At 55.7% G+C, this 19,037-nt stretch overlaps 1 protein-coding gene across 1 annotated transcript in view; it reads right to left on the bottom strand.

The window, feature by feature from the left end:
• POC1A (POC1 centriolar protein A) overlaps positions 1-17,780 on the bottom strand; it is a 73,407-nt gene extending 55,627 nt beyond the window's left edge. The window contains exons 1-7 of the mRNA XM_081246820.1: positions 17,419-17,780; positions 14,640-14,724; positions 13,468-13,639; positions 12,934-13,113; positions 11,449-11,556; positions 9,913-10,028; positions 2,106-2,239 (exon numbers count right to left, since the gene is read on the bottom strand). Of these exons, the coding sequence (XP_081102946.1) occupies positions 2,106-2,239; positions 9,913-10,028; positions 11,449-11,556; positions 12,934-13,113; positions 13,468-13,639; positions 14,640-14,724; positions 17,419-17,640 (1,017 nt within the window). The 5' untranslated portion in view covers positions 17,641-17,780. The remainder of the gene's footprint in view (positions 1-2,105; positions 2,240-9,912; positions 10,029-11,448; positions 11,557-12,933; positions 13,114-13,467; positions 13,640-14,639; positions 14,725-17,418) is intronic.
• Positions 17,781-19,037: the final 1,257 nt, after the last annotated feature.

Raw genomic sequence — 19,037 nt, 5'->3', positions numbered from 1 at the left:
GTCTGTGGAACCCCAAGGAAGCCAGGCCCTGGGGCTCCCACACCCTGCACCTCACAGTGGAGCTGTGTTATGGGTACTCCAGGAAGAAGAGCCCCTAAGACCCACGGCACACCAATGCTAAGTTTCTGTATTTGATAGGGACTTTGGGGGTCGGAACAGAAACAAATGTGAGCCTCACACTCCGACTCCCACTTTCATCTGAGCGGGGAGAAGCCTACCCTGCTTCACCCAACCTTCCAAGTACCACCCAAGACTCAACCTGCCTCTCCTGGTTTCCTAACACATCTCATGCCACCTCGGCTCTGCTGATGTCCCCAGAGAGTCCCCTGCTTCCCAGGCCATGAGCCCCAGGGGGTGGGACCACGACATCCATTTCGTACCCCTGGTGCTCAGCCCGGTGAGCTGGGAAGCGGATGATGAATGGACAAATGGACGGCAAGATGAACAGAGGTGAGCTCGCTTCTCCTTCTGCCCCTTTCCTCTGGGCACTGCGAGTTTGGTGCCCTGAGGAAGAATTGATTTCTGAAGCCATTTCCCGTTCTCCACACCCCCAAACCACCGCTGTCCCTCATCCTGTCTCCCACATTTCCAGGTTCAACAGCAGATAGGCAACTGCGCGGTTTCTCTTGGCCCCTGTCTCACTTCTCCGGGAGAACAATGTCCACAGGTTTCCCATATGTGCTGATGCTGGGCCCGAACACAGGAATGGCCTTTTAGATGCCGCATTCAAGGCTTCTCACGCTGAGAGGTGAGTCAGCTGTCTAAAGAACGTCCACAAGCAAGGAGAAAGTGCTCGGTGATCACTTGGTATGCACCTGCCTGCACGGTGTTTCTGTGCATTGTTTTTCCTTCATTTTCGTGGGAGCAGGAGAGGTAGCAGTGTTCACGTGGTTTTCAAACGCCCTCCTGGTTATAAGATCCGAAACTGGTTATGTGCGAATCTAAGTAACTACTTGCCAAAGGGCTAACAAAGGTGGCTCCCCCACAGGCTGATAATAGGAGCAGCAATCATGCCAGTGCAATGGCCATATGTGACACCTAGATGTGTCGACACCAGGGGAACAGGCCCGCTGGTCCTGCACACCAGACATTTCTTTGACAGAGAGGACCAAGGGTCACCATGGGCTGAGGGCAAGCGGCCTCCAGGTCCCAAGGAAGCAGAAGAAAAGGCCCATGCCCCCACTCCAAGCCATGGCCAAGGCTCCTTGTGCTCTGACTCAGATGGCAGTGGGATCCAGAGAGCCCTGGGCTAGACGCCTCACACCTAGCTGCTGGCCCAAGAGACATGAGCACCCCAGGGCCTCCCTCAGCCCTCAGAGAGGTGCAGAGAGCCTGTCCCCACTCTCCATCCCATCTGCCCCTGCTCATGGGTGCAGAAGTGGACAAACTGAAATGCTCTGGTCTCTGCACCCGTGCCCCACTTGGGTGTGGTGACCACGTCCCAGCAGGAGACACTCTGATGACCGTTCTGCTCAGCAGGAGACAGCTCAGCCACACCCAGGCCGGCTGCAGGGGAGAACCGCAAGCAGCCCACCGCCCACCGGGCCCCGGACCCAGCTACTGCCCACATAGGGGGCCAGGGCACCGGATGTGTTGGTGAAAGATGCTCAGAGAGAAGGCCTTTCTCCCTCATTTCAGTTCTAGGAATTCCCCAATGAATGTGTGGGAAGATTTCCCTCCTTCACACCCGCCTCTGCAAGACACCTGTTGTTTCTGCCTCCAAAGGGCCCCAGGAGGCCTGATGGCAATTCAGGGCATGAGTTCCAGGGCTCTACTCAACTGCTGGACCAAGTGATGCCTGAAGTCATTGGGGACAGATTCCATTCAGCCCCTGGGAAAAGTCTGTCAACCATGTCCAGAGGCCTCCGTTCCGACCCCCCACCCAACTGAACCCCTGTACTCCCTTCTCAGCTGCAGCACCAGGCCCAGCACTTCTGCCAGAGGTCACAGGTCTTGTGGGTGGGAAACCTGCTTCTGCACCTCACCCCAATGTGCAGGCTGCGAGGGGACCACAGAATCCCTCCATCGGGCTCCAAGGGAAGGGCCACCTCAAGGCAGCACCTCCACCCCACTCCATGCCACTCAGCCCAGGCCGACGACCTCACCTGATGTCCATGGAGTGTGTAGAGCAGCCGGCCCTCCATGAGGTCCAGGATCTTCAGGGTTGAGTCGCTGGAGGCCGTGACCAAGTAGTTTCCCGACGGGTGGAAGGAGAGGGCATTCACCGCTGCACTGTGCACTGGAGGAAGGATGTCACTCAGATGGGCTGGGAGGCCCACGAAACCAGAAGACGGGCCAGAAGGCTCGGCACAGGTCTGGGCCGGGGCGGCCATTGCCCAGGGTTGCTATGAAGAGCCCCACAAGGACTTCCCAGGAGGGCAGCACAAACAAAGGACAGGAGGAGACTCATCCAGAGATGAGGGCAGGCAGCGGGAGACGCAGGGCAGGCAGGAGCACGTGTGGCAAGGCCAGAGAGATCAAGCTATTCCTCCGCCTCTCCCTCCTCACGAATCAGTCAAGCTAGAGCCGAACAGAGTGCTCAAACATAACGCTCAATCTGTCTCACATGCTGCTACTTCAGGGAAACCAAATGGAAAAGAAAACCCCTGGAAATGCCAATATGATGCCCCTGCCCCGGGGGAAAGGATGGGCATGGGAGCAGGCAAGAAAACAGCTTAAGACATGCTCTCAGGAGCCAGTCAGGCCCGGGTTCCAATCCCAGCCTCCTTACTGGCCCACCCCGGGACCCTGAGCGAGCATCTTCACACACTGAGCCCATTTCTCCTTCTGTGGCACAGCACCCACAAGTTAGGGTGCTGTAGGCATGCTGCCAGGTGAAGCCTGTGAGGCCTCTGTACAGAGTGAGCCCTGATGTCCCTCTCTGCTACCCCAGGCATCCCATGCTACTCCAGGTCCTGCCATTTAACCCACTCGACAGCTCAAGCCCATTCACGATTCTTCCCCGCTGCTCGAGCCCAACCTCACCATCCACGCTGGTGTCCCTCACTCTCCAAGATCTGGCCACACCAGCTCTGTCAGCTCCCTATCTGTGGGACCTTCCCACCCCTTGTTCCCCCTGGGCCGGGAAGACTCTTGCCCACCTCTTCCCCAGACCCTGCAGCTCACTCACAGCTCAGTCACCTCCTCAGGGAAGCCTCCCCTGACCTCGCCATCAGGGTCACCCCCTTGTTTGGTCCCTCCTGAAGCACCATGAGTCTCTTCACAGCAGGGTTTTTACATTTATGTGCAGCTATTTGGTTCCTGGCTGGGTCCCCCATGAGACCATGTGCTCCATCAGGCAGGGGGCTGTGTTGGGTCCTTGGCTCCTGGCTCAGTGCCTGACACTGAGCGGGACTCAAAAAGCAGTTGGTCAGTAGGTGAACTGGACCAGGCAGGCCACATGGGGACATCAACGTGTGGACCAGCCATATCACAGCTTAGAGTAGCTGCTGAGGAAGACCCAGGTGCCTTCGTACCCATTACCACAGGCCTCGTGAGCCAAACCAGAGGGGCTAGGATAACCACGACCCCGCCAAGTCAGAACTGCCACAAACATAAAGGCAAATTCTAAAATCAACCCCTCATCCTGGCACCGTGAGACTGCAGGAACCACTGCTGGACCAGTAAACACACCCACCATGAAACGGCCCTCAGTAGAGCTGACTGAGGTGCACGGAGCCCCTCAGACACCAGGCCAGCCGATGTGCAGACGTGCCGGGGAGTGTGGATTCACGTTCCCAAGCACACTTAGGGGAGACACTAGGGCTTTACATAATATGATCTTTAGGTCTAAACACTCTCTCAGCACCAGGAACTCCAAGAGACGGCCTGGAGTGGGGCTGATGGGGTCTCCGGAGCCAGCTCCTGGAGGCGGAGTCCAGAGCCCCACGGCCAGACGCTCTCCCACACTCAGGGCCATGAGGCAGGGGGCGGCACCCTCAGTGTTTACCAGAAATGGGGGCATGGAGAGAAGAGAAAAAAAGCCAGAGCCAACCCCAGCAAAACTGAACAGGCACCGGCCACAAGCAGCAGCAGAAAGAACGTTAGTGGCACACAGGGTGTGCCCGTGACTCCCCACGTGTGGGGGGCACACCCACGTGTGCAGACCCAGAGGAAGGTGTGGACAGAAGCTCCAGACACAGAGCAGGGGTGCTCTCTGGGGAGGACAGGAATAGGGGGACTTTTAATTATTACTCTACATACTTCCAAAAAGTATTTTTTCAGCTTCAGAATATAGTCACTCTGATTATACAACTGAGCAAATGATAAAAAGTGAATCCTTCCCTCCCCCAAAACGAGCATGTCACGTGTGGGGAGAAGGAGACCCAGGCTCTGAAGGCACTTCAGGCTGTGCTTCTATAGGCTGCGAGCCAGTGTGTGCTCCTGAGGGGCTGGCTGTGCTCGCCAGAACGCTGGTTCACACCCGCGGTGAGGGGGTGGGAGAGGGGCACAAACACTGAGAGATGCCCCTGAGGAGTCCCGCCCACCCCTGACCCCTCGGCCCACAGTAGGACAGCTTTGAGAGGCAGCTGCCCTCCACCTATCTCACCACGCCCCAATCTCCCCTTGGGCCTCCTTAGATGCTGCTCCTGACACATCTGCCTCGCTGAGCCTGGAGAAGGGCGCGCTATTCTTGCTTCTGCAGCCCCTGGCAGCCTGTGCTGGCATGAACGCCCCCCAGCCCCTCCCCGAGACAAAGCTGGCAGGGTACAGCCAGCAGCAGCGTGGATCGGGGGAGGCAAGCTCAGGAAACACAGGGCTTGCCCAGCACCAGCAGGGCGGCAGGGGCAGGGCGTGGTTACCACGCCAGGTTCTCCCACCTGGTCAAGCCCACCCAAGGGAGGGAACAGCCGCCCATCCTCCCAACCGGCCCAGGGAAGGGTGCCGAAGGCCCTGCTCCACTATTAATGGCAGGAATAGCTAAGTCCTCTTGGCTGGGGTAGAAATATCTGGAACCATTTACTCCAAAACAGGGCTTAGCCTGGCAAGCCAGGCTTTTGGGAATGTGCCAGCCCCACCTTTCCCCACTCGCTCTCCTGCCTCACCCACCGGCCCCCGCCAGCCTGGAGCAGCCTCTCTGGCTCTGCTGAGGGTGGGGCTGTACCAGGGAGGCCTCATAGAATCAGCCCTGCATGACAGTCTCCCACGGAGGCCTGGCTGCCCCACGAGGGGGTGAGCCTCCCGTTCACGAAGCCCTGAGCAGTGACGGCACACAAACAATCCACTTTTCACCAAGCCCAAAGTTGCAGGCCCTCCGCCTAGTTCCATGGCAGACATAGGTGACAGCTGATGGCAGGCTGCCATTTGGGCACAATGTGGGCTACACCCCACCCCCACTGTGACCCCAAAGAAGGGACTCCAGCTCAGGGTCAGAGATGTACCAGCGTCAATGTTCTATAGGTCACCAGGTGCCAGGGAGGGTGGGACTGAGGCCACTGCAGACCCTGCCCCCAAGTACTGGGAACGGGCCACAGCCTGCAGGCAGCAGGTGGCCTAAGGAGAGACCTGGCTATCCACAAGCTGCCCGCACAGCTCTGCTTGTAGACCCCTCAGCAAATCTGGCCCACTGCCCAGTGGATTCCAAACTGGCCATGGGACCCACAGAGACCCACAGGTGCCCAAGGTGCCCAAGCAGGAGGTCTCCTTCAGGCCCCACCACATGCCCACCACAAGGGGCTCGGCTCGCTCTGCCAGGGTGGCCTCTCACAACGCACAACTGGCATTACTAGTGACACAGTGGCTGTGGGCTCACACGAGGCTATGGGTTCACACAGTGAAGGTGCTCTGACAACAGCAGCAAAGGACACTCCAAACAGTCATCTCGTGAATGTCGTAGGAACACCCGCTCAGGGATGGTGGGCGAGAGCCGGTGAGTTGGCCAGAGCAGGTGGGACGGTGCACTGCCTCCTGATCAACCCTTTTGGTCTCCAAACGCCAAAAAGCGTGCAGGCCTGCCCTGCTGGTTGCACAGCGGCTTTAAAACCCTCCGTGACCATGTCTGGGGTAGGGAGGGGGTCCAGGGACATGCTAAGGACCAGTAGAGAGAGAAGCTGGGACTCTGAGCTCTAACTGGAGTTTCTGGAGAGAGCCACACCAAGCCCTTTTGGGGGCCTCAGGCAAGTAAATGACTAGAATCAACATGGTGAGAGGAACCCATAGCTTCCCAGCTGTGTGACCTGGGCAAGCCTCAAACACCCCATCTGTGAAATGGGGAGTAGCCCTGCCCTGCTGACCACTCAGGCCTGTCCCTGGATAATGAACCCGCATGTGCCTGGAAACCGCAAAGCACATTAAGGGATCCGGGACAGAGCTGCTGCTGCTCAGATGTCTGAACAGTCTTAGTGTGGGCTCAGAGCATACGGAGCCTACCCCACCTCCGTGGGGACTGGCACTCCCAGGGCTCCAGTGCCCCACCAACTCCTTGCTGAACTGGGAAATCAGAACTGCTCCCTGCAGTGATAGGCCAGAGCAAGAAACTCCTCGCCTGAGACAAATGGTGCCAGCTGCCTGCTGTAGCCCAGAGTGATTCCAACAACCCAACATGGGACTGGAAGTGCCCTCCACGGAGCAAGATCATGGCGGCTGGCCACAGGCTGGCTGCGCTTGCTGGCCACACATTTGCCGTATCATGAACCAATTTCTTTCAGAAGAGCCCAACAGCTTATGCGCCCAAAGCCCAATCAGGGAAGACACTGGATGTCACTGTCCTTAAACACTTCCTCCTGGGTGTCCTAGGGGTCAGGGACAGAAAACAGCTCAGATGCCTGCTACCGGGGGGCTGGGAGCCCTACTTGGGCAATCAGCTTCCCAAGAGATCCCCGGCACCTCTTCTGGGTGGGGGGACAGCTGCTACTCAGGGGCTAGGAGGGTCTCTCAGGTAGAAGGTTCTGCCACGGAGCTCTCTAGGGGAGCTGCTGAGCACACCTGACCAGGCCCCTCCCCAGCCAACAGGGTGAGGGCTGTCGCCCCCAACCAATGAGCTCAGACCTGCCAGGCTCTCCTTGAGCCCCGGAGGCTGAGCCCAGAGGTGGTGGGATGAGTCTGCTGCCTTGTGAATACCCACCGTGTGCCATGCATTGGGCAGGGAGCTCAGAGGGAACCGGGTTATTTTTGGGGTACTCCAGGCCCCCTGAAGCCTCTGGTCTCTATTAGGGGTGGCTTAGGAATAAGATGCTGCAGGCTCACTGAGTGGCTCTATCACAGGAGGAAAGGACAGCAGCAAAAACAAACTGAAATCTCACTGTGGAGCCTGTCAGCCTCATGCACCTCAGGCCCCCTCAGGACTTGACCTCTGATGCTATCCAAGTCCACCCCCACCCCTGGGCCCTGCCACTCACTGATCTCCCACCCCCACCCACAGCCAAGACTGCTCCCCCAGGAATCTCTCCCCAGCACCCTCCACTCTCCTCAACTGCTCTGCATCATGCCACCCCCTGACCGCCCTCTTTAGGAGACCCTGTTTTCCTTCAGTCCCCTGGCTCTGCTCTCCTCAGCCCTCCATCACGGGAAAAGCGGGCTCCCCCTGCTCACTCTGGCTGCTTGTGGACCTTTTTCTTCCACAGCCCCTCAATCACAGGGATGCAGGATGTGGCCTCAGCCCTTCTCACATCCCAGATCCCTAGGCCCAGCTGGCCCCTCCACCCCATAGCATCAGCTTCTGCCTCTATTCAATCTCCAAAACCCACCCCCTGGGCCTGACCCCTGCCCCACTCTGATGCCCAGCTCTCACCCGACATCGGGCATTGACAGCCCACCCACCAGTCACCTAGGCACATGGCTTCCTACCCAAGCAGGCTCTCAGCACTGCTCTCCTCTCAGATGCCCCTCACCCTTTCACCCCTGTCCCAGCACTTCCAGCCAGGCTGCATCTTTGGGACCCTGGGCTAGAGCATGGCATTCAAGGCCCTCCCCTGCAGGTACCTGTTGCTGCACCTCGCCAACACCAGACCTAGGTTCCTGATCCATCAGAGGTGGGCCTGGACTCTCCCAGAGTCACCTGGAGATTCTCTTCACCAGTATCAAGATTTATGCGGTACAAACCATGTACCCAGTAGTGTACTGTAATCCTCATGTGGATTCTCCCATCAGACCCTCACAATCCCCATAAGGCAGGCTACCACCACCCCTTCACAGACAGGAAACAGAGCCCGTACTCCTAACTACTGCTCTGCCTCATCCCCTCCCTTCCCGTCTCTCCCTGTCCAAGTCCTCCCTCCTGACCCCGCACTCAGAGGTGGCCTTCCCACCCAGCACCTCTGCACCTCCCACCTTCCGCCCAGTCAGCTATGCAGATGTACCCAGTCTCCAACTCAGGCCTGGCCCAGAGCAGGAGGAGAAAGGCCTCTGAGCCTGAAGGAGAGGAGGGAGAGGCGTGGTCTCCAAGTAGAGGGCAGACCCTGCTGGGGCTCTGTTCAGGAAGCCTCTGTCTGAAACAGCATCAGTGACAAACCCCAGGACTCCCTGTTGAGGAAAGAACCATTCTCGTGGCTGGCCCCTGCCACCTGGTGGTGATGTACAGTACTGCAAGCCTGGACCAACTGGGCCCGCCTCGCTGGGAGACCAGACCTCCTGACTGAGACTCAGCATCACTGTCATTGTCACTAACACTGTGCCTGGTTCCTGTTTTGTGTGAGGCACTCTGTAAGTTCTTGTCATGGACCAACTCATTACCCTCCCAACACTACCTAAGAAACAGGCCTTATCATTGTGCCAGGGGGCCCAGAGAAGTCAAGTAACCTGCCCAAAGTCACACAGCTAAAAATGATGAAGCTGGGTGCAGAGTCACCCTCCACCATGTGCTTTTCAAGACCAGGATCCACTCCCCCTTCTTGGAAGGTCTGTTCCCTCAGTTATCCCAAGAAAGTCCTGGCCTCAAACATCTGAGAATTGGAAGGGCTTGTGGGGAGTAAGGGGAGAGCTCTGAACCCCACGCCCCACACCTTTCTCCAGATATGTCCTTCCCATTTTCAGATGTGAATTTTGGAAGTGAGCCCATGGACTTGAAACTTAATCCCAAGTCAACAACCACAGTTCTTCAAACAACGCCAGCTCTGACTCTCCCTGGTCTCAGCCCTGAGCCCCCAGGCCTGCCCACCCATTCTGCCCCCTGCACAACTCCCAGTTCCTCCTGTGGCCCTTCACCAGCTCCCTCCCCTGGGCCCCATCCCCACAACTGGGGTGACTTAGGACTCTGCCCAGTCATACCTGCTCTGAGGCCAGTTCCATATCCCAGTACCTTCAGCTCTCTCATCGTAAGCTCACCCAAGTCTGCCCCCACTCCCACCTCCCTCCTGCAGCCCGATACCAGCCCACGTCGACAGCCCGCTGCCCTGCCTTCCAAGGGCTATAATTAAATATATATATAAATAAGGGGACACAGCACCGGGGCTGGCTTCCAAGCCTGGCCCCCTCCATATAGCTCATGGCTCCACATCTGTGGAGGACACCGTGGAACCAGAGGTGGCTAAGGTCCCACCAACACTGACCTCTTTTGACAGACCTGTCTCCTTCACCACCTCCAGGGCTGTCACCTTGGCCCTGGAGGACAGAGCCTCCATTACAGGGGGAGGTGAGTGGCATGGGCAGCCCCTGAGAAGTGCCCCTCAAGAGGAGCCCTGGCCAGAGCCCCACTGAGAGCCCCCATCTAGACCGCAGTGTGCGTGAGGTTCTGCCACCTCGTAAGTGGGCACCAAAGGGCTGGTGGATGCCAGTTAGCACCACGCTCTATCTCCGGGCCAAGGTTCCAGGACAGCCACAACATAGACTACCCACCCCTGAAGATCCCAACAGACCCAGGACTCCCCCCTAACCCCAAGCCAGCCACAGCTGTCCTCAGGCCCATTTAAGCCCCGCAGCCAAGAGCCGGACACCCGGCGTGGCACAGTCCCACTGCAGCCGCTCGGGGACACTCACACTGATAGTGCTGCAAGAGCCGGTGAGTCCGCACGTCCCACACCTTCACCGTGTTGTCCATGCCGGCGGCGGCGATGCACGTGCCGCTGGGGTGGAAGTCCACGTAGGTGACAAAGCTGAAAAGGGGGCCACCGCATGCTGTAGGAGGTCCGCCCCAGCTCAGAACAGACCCCCAAACATCCAGCACATCCCCATCCCCACACACCTGCTCACACTCTTCCCTCAGCCCAGAATACCTCCCTACTGCCCTGTATCTTTACCAGGCGGCCAAAGGAGAACAAGAAGGAGAGGGTGAGAACAGAGGCTAGCAGTGACCTGAGGGGCACTTACCAGGGAGCAAGTCTCAGCACCAACTTCTAAATGCGAGCAGAGAAAGTTGTCTTCAGACCAAAGGTCAGCCAGCTGCTCGGGTGCTTTCAGGTAGAGCTGGTGCCCCTACCAGAGCAGGAGGCAGGGCAGGCCCTGCCAACTGAGGCCCAGACATCAAGGGCCAGCAGGGTCCCAGAACCACTGGCTCACCTATTTCTAGAAGACAAGCCAAGGGCCCTCAATATACTCATATGTGACACCCAGGCTGGTATCGTGGCCAGCCCTCGGGAGGGACCCTTACCTGGGGCTCCCAACCTAACAAGGGGCAGACGCTGGGGATCATCTAGGAACCCAGATTGGGTGAGTTCCTGCTCAAATGCAGGCTCATCCCTCTCAGTGATGCAGCATGATATGAACAGCCACCATCCACTACCAGAACCTGATTAGCCTTTCATTTATAGAGTCATCACCAAGGAGAACATCCTTTTGGGGGTCTGGGTTCAACCTCTTTAGACAGACGTGTCACAATTTTGAGAACTAGAAAGTGAAGGGAAAAGAGAGGCCTCGAGAGTTTCATGCCTTTATCTTTATCTTTATTCCTGTCCTGCCCCTAGGTTCTTCATAAACATTTTTTTTTTTTTTAGATTCCATATATATGTGTTAGCATACGGTATTTGTTTTTCTCTAAAACGCAAACGTAGAGAATGGACTTGAGGACACGGGGAGGGGGAAGGGTAAGCTGGGACGAAGTGAGAGAGTGGCATGGACATATATACACTACCAAATGTAAAACAGCTAGCTAGTGGGAAGCAGCTGCATAGCACAGGGAGATCAGCTTGGTGCTCTGTGACCACCTAGAGGGGTGGGATAGGGAGGGAGGGAGGGAGGGAGACGCAAGAGGGAGGAGATATGGGGATATATGTATATGTATAGCTGACTCACTTTGTTATAAAGCAGAAACTAAGACACAATTGTAAAGCAATTATACTCCAATAAAGATGTTTAAAAAGAGTTTCATGCCTTGAGGTTAAGCACTCTTACTGTTTGTGGGGATGGGGATGAGGCAGAAACTTCCGCCCACACGCGAAAAGACACAGAGCCAGGGAGCAGCAGAGACATGGCGGTGGGCCCCAAGTGCGGCCACTGGAGGCCACTAGGTCCTCTTTGAGCCCAGGTCTATGCTTTTCTCGAGCGCCTACAGGTGGAGGACAGGGTCTGGGGACTCACCTGCCATGCTCACAGTACGAGTGGACACACTCCCGGCTGGTCTTGTCCCACACCTTGACAGTCTTGTCATCACTGGCAGACACGATGAGCCGCCCATCCGGGGAGAACCTGAACCAGGCGGGGCACAAGTCACATCACCAGTCAACAGACATCGCGGGCACCACACACCATCTTCCACAGTCACCCTTCCTGAGCTGCCCACCACCTGACCTCAGGAACCCTCCTGGGCCACATGCCCTGCTCTGACCCTGAGTGATCCTGGGCAAATGCCTTTCTCTCTACAAGATGGGTCAGAAGCGTGCCTACCTCCTGGTAAGCAGGTAGGCAATAGCGTCCCACGCAAGGCCCCCAGCACTGCACATGGCAACATGCATGCTGACTGCTGGTACTTGGCCTCATTATCCTGTTCCCAGGTGCCCTGAATCCACATCTAACCCTGAGAATGGGTCAGCAAAACCAACCTGCTAACAAAAAAGGAGTGGAGGTTCTGGGGACCCACCACCAAAGGCCCGGTGTAAGTTCAACACTTGTTTGCTGGCAGGGCCCCTCCTATTCTCAGGAACCCAATGGTGAGGGCCTCTCAGAGCAATTAGGGACCTCCCAGGACAGAGGAACGAGGGCCCTGGAGAACAAGTAACTTCATGGGGTCCCCAGAACACAGCTCAACAGTCCCCAACCTCTGACTGCCATGGTTTCCCAGTGTCCCCAGACACCCCATCCTCTTCCTCCAGAGCACAGAGATTCGACACGTGAGATCTCTGTTGAAAGGAACAGAATAAGCTAGAAGCAGGCACAGCTGTGTCTGCAATTCTTAGACCTTGAAAGGTGCTTTGAATCAGCTGGCCCCCATCCCCACGGCACTGGCCCCCACACCAAAGGGAGAACCGGCTTCCAGACCAACCCCTCTCAGAAGCCTGGGCCCCCATCTGGCAGCTCTGAAGCAAAATCAACCTCTGAGGAGCAGAACGTCCTCAGAGGAAAGTAGGCAAGTCTTAGTGCCAGACACTCGGCTTCCAACTCCAGCTCTGCCACTTACTCCCAATGTGCCCCACGGCAAGATACTACACTATTCTGAGCCTCAGTTTCTTCATCTGCAAAATGGCAACAATGCCACCTACTTGCGGGACTGCCATGAGGAGTTAGAAGAAAATGTCTAGTGGTGGTACTGACGGTATCTTGTTGTTGCTATTGCTAATAAGTGGCCCCTGATGACTCACCTTGGGCTCCATCAGCACAGGCGTCAGGGGTCAGTTGTGGCTGACAATGGACTAACTTACTTGTCATGCATTAGCTCAGTGAAGCTTGGACAACTTACAATGTGAGAACTATTATTGTTCTTTTTCACACATAAGGAAGTTAAGGTTCAGGAAGATGAAGAGTGGCTAAGTAACTTGTCCAAGGTCACGGTGCTAGCACCTGGCAACTCCTCTGTGCCCTCCAACCCCCGGGGTCCCTCCAGCGGTCTCCAGGTAGGACACTACTCACTTGGCACAGCGGACCCAGTTGATGTGCTGGCTCAGGGAGAACAGGAATTTCTGGCGATGAGTTGACCACACCTTGACTGTCTTGTCGTCGGAGGCTGTCACGAAGGACTGGCCATCGCTGCAGAAATGGACGCTCCTCACTGTGGCCGTGTGTGCACGAAACACGGTTGACTCACCTTTGCTGCAGGGATGGGTATCCAGAGTCAGGAAACCCATAAACCCATAACAGCAACATAAGGGCACATCGAAGCCCTCCCCACCCCTCAGAACCCTCCCAAAGTAAATCCAGGCTTGAGTGCCTCAGTCCCCAAAAAGGGAAGCCAGAGCCTCACCCACGTGCAAGCAGTGTCAGGTGGAATCCCTTCCAGGGTGGCTGAGGTCAGCCCAGAATCTCCCTATTGGCCCTGAGGGGAGGGCCCCGACTGAAGCCCCAGCTTCTGATGGTACCTCCTCGGAAGTGGGGCAGATGTCCCACTGTGACCAGTCCAACACTAGGGCCCAGACTCAGACAAGCCCCTCCAAGTCTTTAACTCACACGTTGGGTACCCAGATGCGGACAGTCTTGTCGCGGGAGCCCGAGGCAAGCAGGTGTCCCGAAGGGGAGAAGTTCACACAGGTGACGGTGTCCTTGTGGCCGGCAAAGCGGTAGGCACGTGACTGGGGCTTCATGTGCCACACCATGAGGCATGAGTCCATGGAGCCACTGGCTGAGGAGAGAGCAGATGCCATGACGCTCGGCTCAAGCAGGCCCGGAGCCTCCACCAGGATGCTGGAGATGGGTAGGTGGTGGGGTGCAGGCAGCAGGGACAGCCCAGCTCTGCCTTCTCCATGGGGACAGGCCACACCTCCAGTGACTGCTGAGCAGGAGTTTGGAGAGCCTAGGGCCTGTCACCACTCCAGGCAGCAGGCCCACACAGCAACCAGACCTGGGCTGTAACCGAGGGTCCCGGGTCTCCCCACAGACACACTCTGCGGCTCGAGAGAGCAAGTCCTCACAAAACTGGGGAGCCAGCTCAATCCAGTGGCCTTTTTACCATTACGAGGACCCATCAGAAGCCTAGTGGAGGTCCCCAGAACAGACCAAAAATGACTTCAGTTTCCTCTTAATCTCCAGGGTATCACGAGACCAGCAGCTTCTGGCAGGGGACCTTGACCACTGGATGAAGGGGGAGCCTTGTCCATAGAAACAAGAAAGCTGCAGCCGTGACAGCTGTGTATGAACCCCCAGGTGGCTAAGGAGGGAGCACTCGGCTGCAGCATAAGGGCCGTGGGGGGAGGGGAGCACCCCGCTCTGCTCCCCATCCTTCTCAGTGGTGGGCGTCTTCAACAAGGAGCTGTGCCCGTGGTACTGTGGACAACAGAATCAGTAAAGACCCAAGGAAAAAGCCACTGTTAAGGGCTCATTCTGCAGGCCAGACCTGAGAGGTGGATGGGGTGTGCAGGGAAAAGCCCAGAACCGGGTCCTAACCTCAAAGGCTGTGTGACCTTAGCAAGGCCCCCAACCTTTCTGAGCCTCACACTCCACATGCAGAATGGAACTCATAAAGCCTAGCGCCCAGAGAGCTGGCCAGCTGAAGCAGGAGGTAGGTCTAGACAAAGCACCTGGGTCCTCGCTGTGCCCTGCTCCCCCCACGCCACACCTCCCGGGAAGAAACACGACCTTCCCAGCTCATAACCTAGTGCCTAGGACAAGATGCCTCTTCTTACCCAGCTGCTTCATGTTGAGACTGAAGTCCACACAGGTAACTGCATCCCGGTGGCCCTTAAAATGCCTCTCCAGCGAGGGGTCCTCCTGAGGGAGAGCCAGGGTCAAATATGTGAAGCCTGGATGAGGAAGGGGCTTCCCCAGGGCCAAGACTCTTCCTATAACAGCCAGCAGCATTTAAAAATGCTCAAGGCAGTGGTTGAGAGTCCGCCTGCCGATGCAGGGGACACAGGTTGTTCGTGCCCGGGTCCGGGAAGATCCCACATGCCGCGGAGCGGCTAGGCCTGTGAGCCATGGCCGCTGAGCCTGCACGTCCGGAGCCTGTGCTACGCAACGGGAGAGGCCACAACAGTGAGAGGCCCACGTACCACCAAAAAAAAAATGCTCAAGGCATGATCTTGTATATAGAAAATCCTAAGGAATCACTAAAAAATCTATTAGAACTAATAAACAAGTTCAGCAAGCTTACAGGATACAAAATCAATATACAAAAATCAAGTACACCAACAATGAACAATGTGAAAAATAAAAGTATGATAACAATTCCATTTATGATACGTAAAAAAGAACAAAATACTTAGGAATAACTTAACAAAAGAAGTGCAAGACATATGAGAGCTAAAAAACATCACTGAAAGAAGTATAGAAAGACCTAGATAAATGGGAAGACATCCCATGTTCATAGTTTGGAAAACTTAATATTGTTAAGATGAAATACTCCTCAAGTTGATCTATAGAGTGAACAGAATCCCTTTCAAAATCTCAGATGCCTTTTTTTTGCAGAAATTGACAAGCTCATCCCAAAATTCACATAAAATGTAAAACAAACAGAATAGACAAAACAATGTTTAAAAATAAAAACAAAAACCAGTCACTGTAGAAAGCAATTTGGTAGTTCTGCAAAAAGTTAAACACAGAGTTATCAAATGATCCAGCAATTGTAGGTAAATACCCATAAGAGTTAAAAGCATTTTCACACAAAAACTTGTACACAAATGTTCATAGCGGGATTATTCATAATGGCCCCAAAGTGGACAAACCTTAATATTCATCAACAGATAAATGGATAAACAAAATGTGGTATATCCATACAACAGAATATTAGTCAGTCATAAAGAGGAATGAACTACTGACACATGTTACAACACGGATAAACCTTGAAAACATTATGCTAAGTGAAAAAAGCCAGACACCAAAGGCCACATTTTGTCTGATTCCATTTATATGAAATGTCCAGAATAGGCAAATCTATAAAGATAGAAAATAGATTAGTGGTTGACAGGGACTGGGCGGGGGCGGCGGAGGGGGGCCAGTCAGTAAGAAGGGGAGTGACTGCTTAATGGGTATGGGTTTCTCTTTGGGGTGACAAAAATGTGCTGGAATAGACAGTGATGGTTGCACAATATTGTGAGTGTACTAAAAACCACTAAATTTTACACTTCAAAAGGGTGAATTTTATGGTATGTGAATAATATCTCAATAAAGTTATTTTTCGAAAGACCCAAGAAGAGAAAATGGGGACTTTCAGCACCCTCATCTCAGGTGGACCGACCAGTGAACCCAAAGGTCAGCCCTGAATAAGCCCCCAATGGCTTTATGACCATCTCCACTCCACCCAACATCAGAGAAGCAGTAGCTTAGGAAGACATGGAGATAATATTCCAGAGATTCTCTCCATCCAACAGCAATTCATGTTGGAGAGTTAATAGTCCAGCCATGCAGACATCTCCCCCTACCCCAAATATCTTAAACCTCAAAGAAGCATTTGGGGGGCACCAGGGAGCCCAGCAAAGCCTCCTCTTGAGGAGAAAACGGCCTTGGGGCAAAACAAGGACTGCAGGGAGCTGTAACCAGAACAAAGGCTCCCGTGGCCCCTTGCCCAGCTCCACCCCCCAACACACCAGCCGGAGTCCTCCTTTCAACAGGAGAAGGAATGGCAACTGGAGGAGGGCGGGGAACTGAGCAGAAACTGCTCCACCTGAACTTGTTGTAAGAATAAGGGTAAAATAGTGCACCCTCTAGAGGCAAGTTCAGATCCGCCCCTAACCAGGGGACGCCTGAAATCTCCCGACACCCTCTCTTCCAATCCCACAGGCTTGTTGGTTCCTCATCTCCCCCAAATGTGGTTTATATATTGGGGTGGGGGGTGAAACACCACTAGAGATCAAAAGGCCTAGTTCCTAGTCTAGGCCCTCTGCTCACATGCCCAGACACCCAAGGAAGCCAACAGGCCACCACCCAGCGTCCTTGACTTTCAACCCAGCCAGAGGACCAGGCAGGTTCAGGTTCAAAACCACCTCTCAAAAAGAGGGGCTTTGGAGTTCTCCCCTCTGGCCTCACGAAGAACCTGGGACTCAGAGAGGGCAGTCTGGCCCAGGTCACACTACAGGCCTGGGCCGTCCCGGGCATCCCGGGGGCCTGCTGTTCCCACACGTCGTAACAGGGTGCACCCTCAACAAACCCCCATTCAGCCATCCACTGCTCAGGATAAGGAGACAGAAGGCAGAGAGGCCCGGCGCTGGCCCCAGGTCACACCTCCAGTCGGGCCATACAAGTGTCTCCCCCGCTAGGGGGAGATGCAAATCCTGGGGGCAGAGGCTGGTTTGTTAGCCCCGGTAGCCCGAACAGAGCCTGGCTCGCAGGAGGCGTTCACCAGGTGCTCGTACTCAAGTGCCCCCTGCACAGACGGTAAACTGGGGCCAGAGAAGACCGGCTCGGAACCCTCCGTCCGGCTAGGCGGGGAGACTAAAGCCCGGGCGGCCGCAGCTGGCAGGAACTTACCAGGCAGGGCGCGGCCATGGCGGGGCCAGGGGCGCCCAAGGCGCCAGAGGAGCCCGAGGAAGCAGCGGCTGCAGTTGCGTCCCGTTCAGTTTCCGCGCCCCCAACCGCCGCCAATAGCAACGCGGGTCGCTTCGCCTCGCCCCGCCCACCGCGATTAAAGGAGACGCGGCGCCTCGGCTTTTTGTCCCCCGACTGGAAGGAGAGCTGTATGGCCGGCTCCATGGTCTCCGCGTCCAGCGCCCCCAGGCCAGGCAGCCTACAGACAGCGCCGCCAAAGGCCTCTGTCCACCGTCACTCATTCCCCCTGAGAAATTAAAAAGTCCAGGATGAGAGATTCGCCCCACCGACCCGTACCCCGGCTAACGAGACGGCGAGCACAGCCTTCTGGGAAATGCAGTTCCAAGACGCCCTCATCCTTGTGTCTGGAGGAAAGTGGGACTACATTTCCCAAGATGCCACGAGGGCGGGGCCGTGAATAACATCCCAAAGTGAACGCTTTAAGGATCCCGGAAGTGGAGATCCTTAAAGCGTTCACTTTGGGTTGGTAATTGTGGCTCGTTGTGTTTGCGTCCTCTTCAAGCGCCCGCGAGGCCGGCTTTTCTCTCAGTACCCCATTAGAAGCCAATTATTCACCCTTCGGGAATTCTTTAAGTAGTTCGCCCTTCCGAACGCGCTTAAAACAGGTGTCGAGGGCTTCCCTGGTGGCGCAGTGGTTGAGAGTCCTCCTGCCGATGCAGGGGACACGGGTTCGTGCCCCGGTCTGGGAAGATCCCACATGCCGTGGAGCGGCTGGGCCCGTGAGCCATGGCCGCTGAGCCTGCACGTCCGGAGCCTGTGCTCCGCAACGGGAGAGGCCACAACAGTGAGAGGCCCGCGTACCGCAAAAATAATAAGAATAAGAATAATAACAGGTGTCAATTTAAAACAACACTAGTCACTCGTCATCACATCCTTGGAGTGGAGAGGCCTGGGTTCTATTCTTAGTTCTTGGCCTGATTCGCTGCGTGACCTCAGGAAAAATAACCCTGCTCTGTGGACCTCAGTTTCCCCACTTGTGACATGAGAGGGTGTGACGCAGCCTGGCCCTCTCAGGACCCTCAGCCCTGAGCAGCCGTTGTAAATTACATGTTTAAAAGAGAAGGAGACAATCCAAGGGCCTGGCCGCCAGAGGTCGTCCTTGCTCACTTTCTGGGGTCTCTAGACCTTCCCGCTCCAAACACACACACACACACACACACACACACACACACACACACACACACACACACACACACACACACACACACACACACACACACACACACACACACACACACACACACACTCTGGGCATCTTCCCAACATGGACCTGATCAGGACTGGACATTGTCAAGATTTGGGAACCTTATGTCACCTCTCTGGTTAAGTGTGGATTGGCCATGCTTCAACACTGATTAAGATCTGGCCAGGCCCTGAGGTTTCTCAGGACATCCTGAGATCTAAGATGGTGTGTCCCTAGACCTGCAAACCAGAGCCCAATTCAGTGAACTCAGAGACTGGCAGTTGGGGGGGAGCTGGCATGTGGAGGAGTGAGTCTCTTCTTTGGACATGGAAGGTTTGGGGCCAGACCCAAGAAACAG

This window comes from Mesoplodon bidens (assembly GCF_964165515.1).
Source record: "Mesoplodon bidens genome assembly, chromosome: 10".
NCBI lineage: Eukaryota > Metazoa > Chordata > Mammalia > Artiodactyla > Ziphiidae > Mesoplodon > Mesoplodon bidens.
Note: the sequence above shows the minus strand (reverse complement) of the source record. Positions and strands in the feature narration are given on the sequence as shown.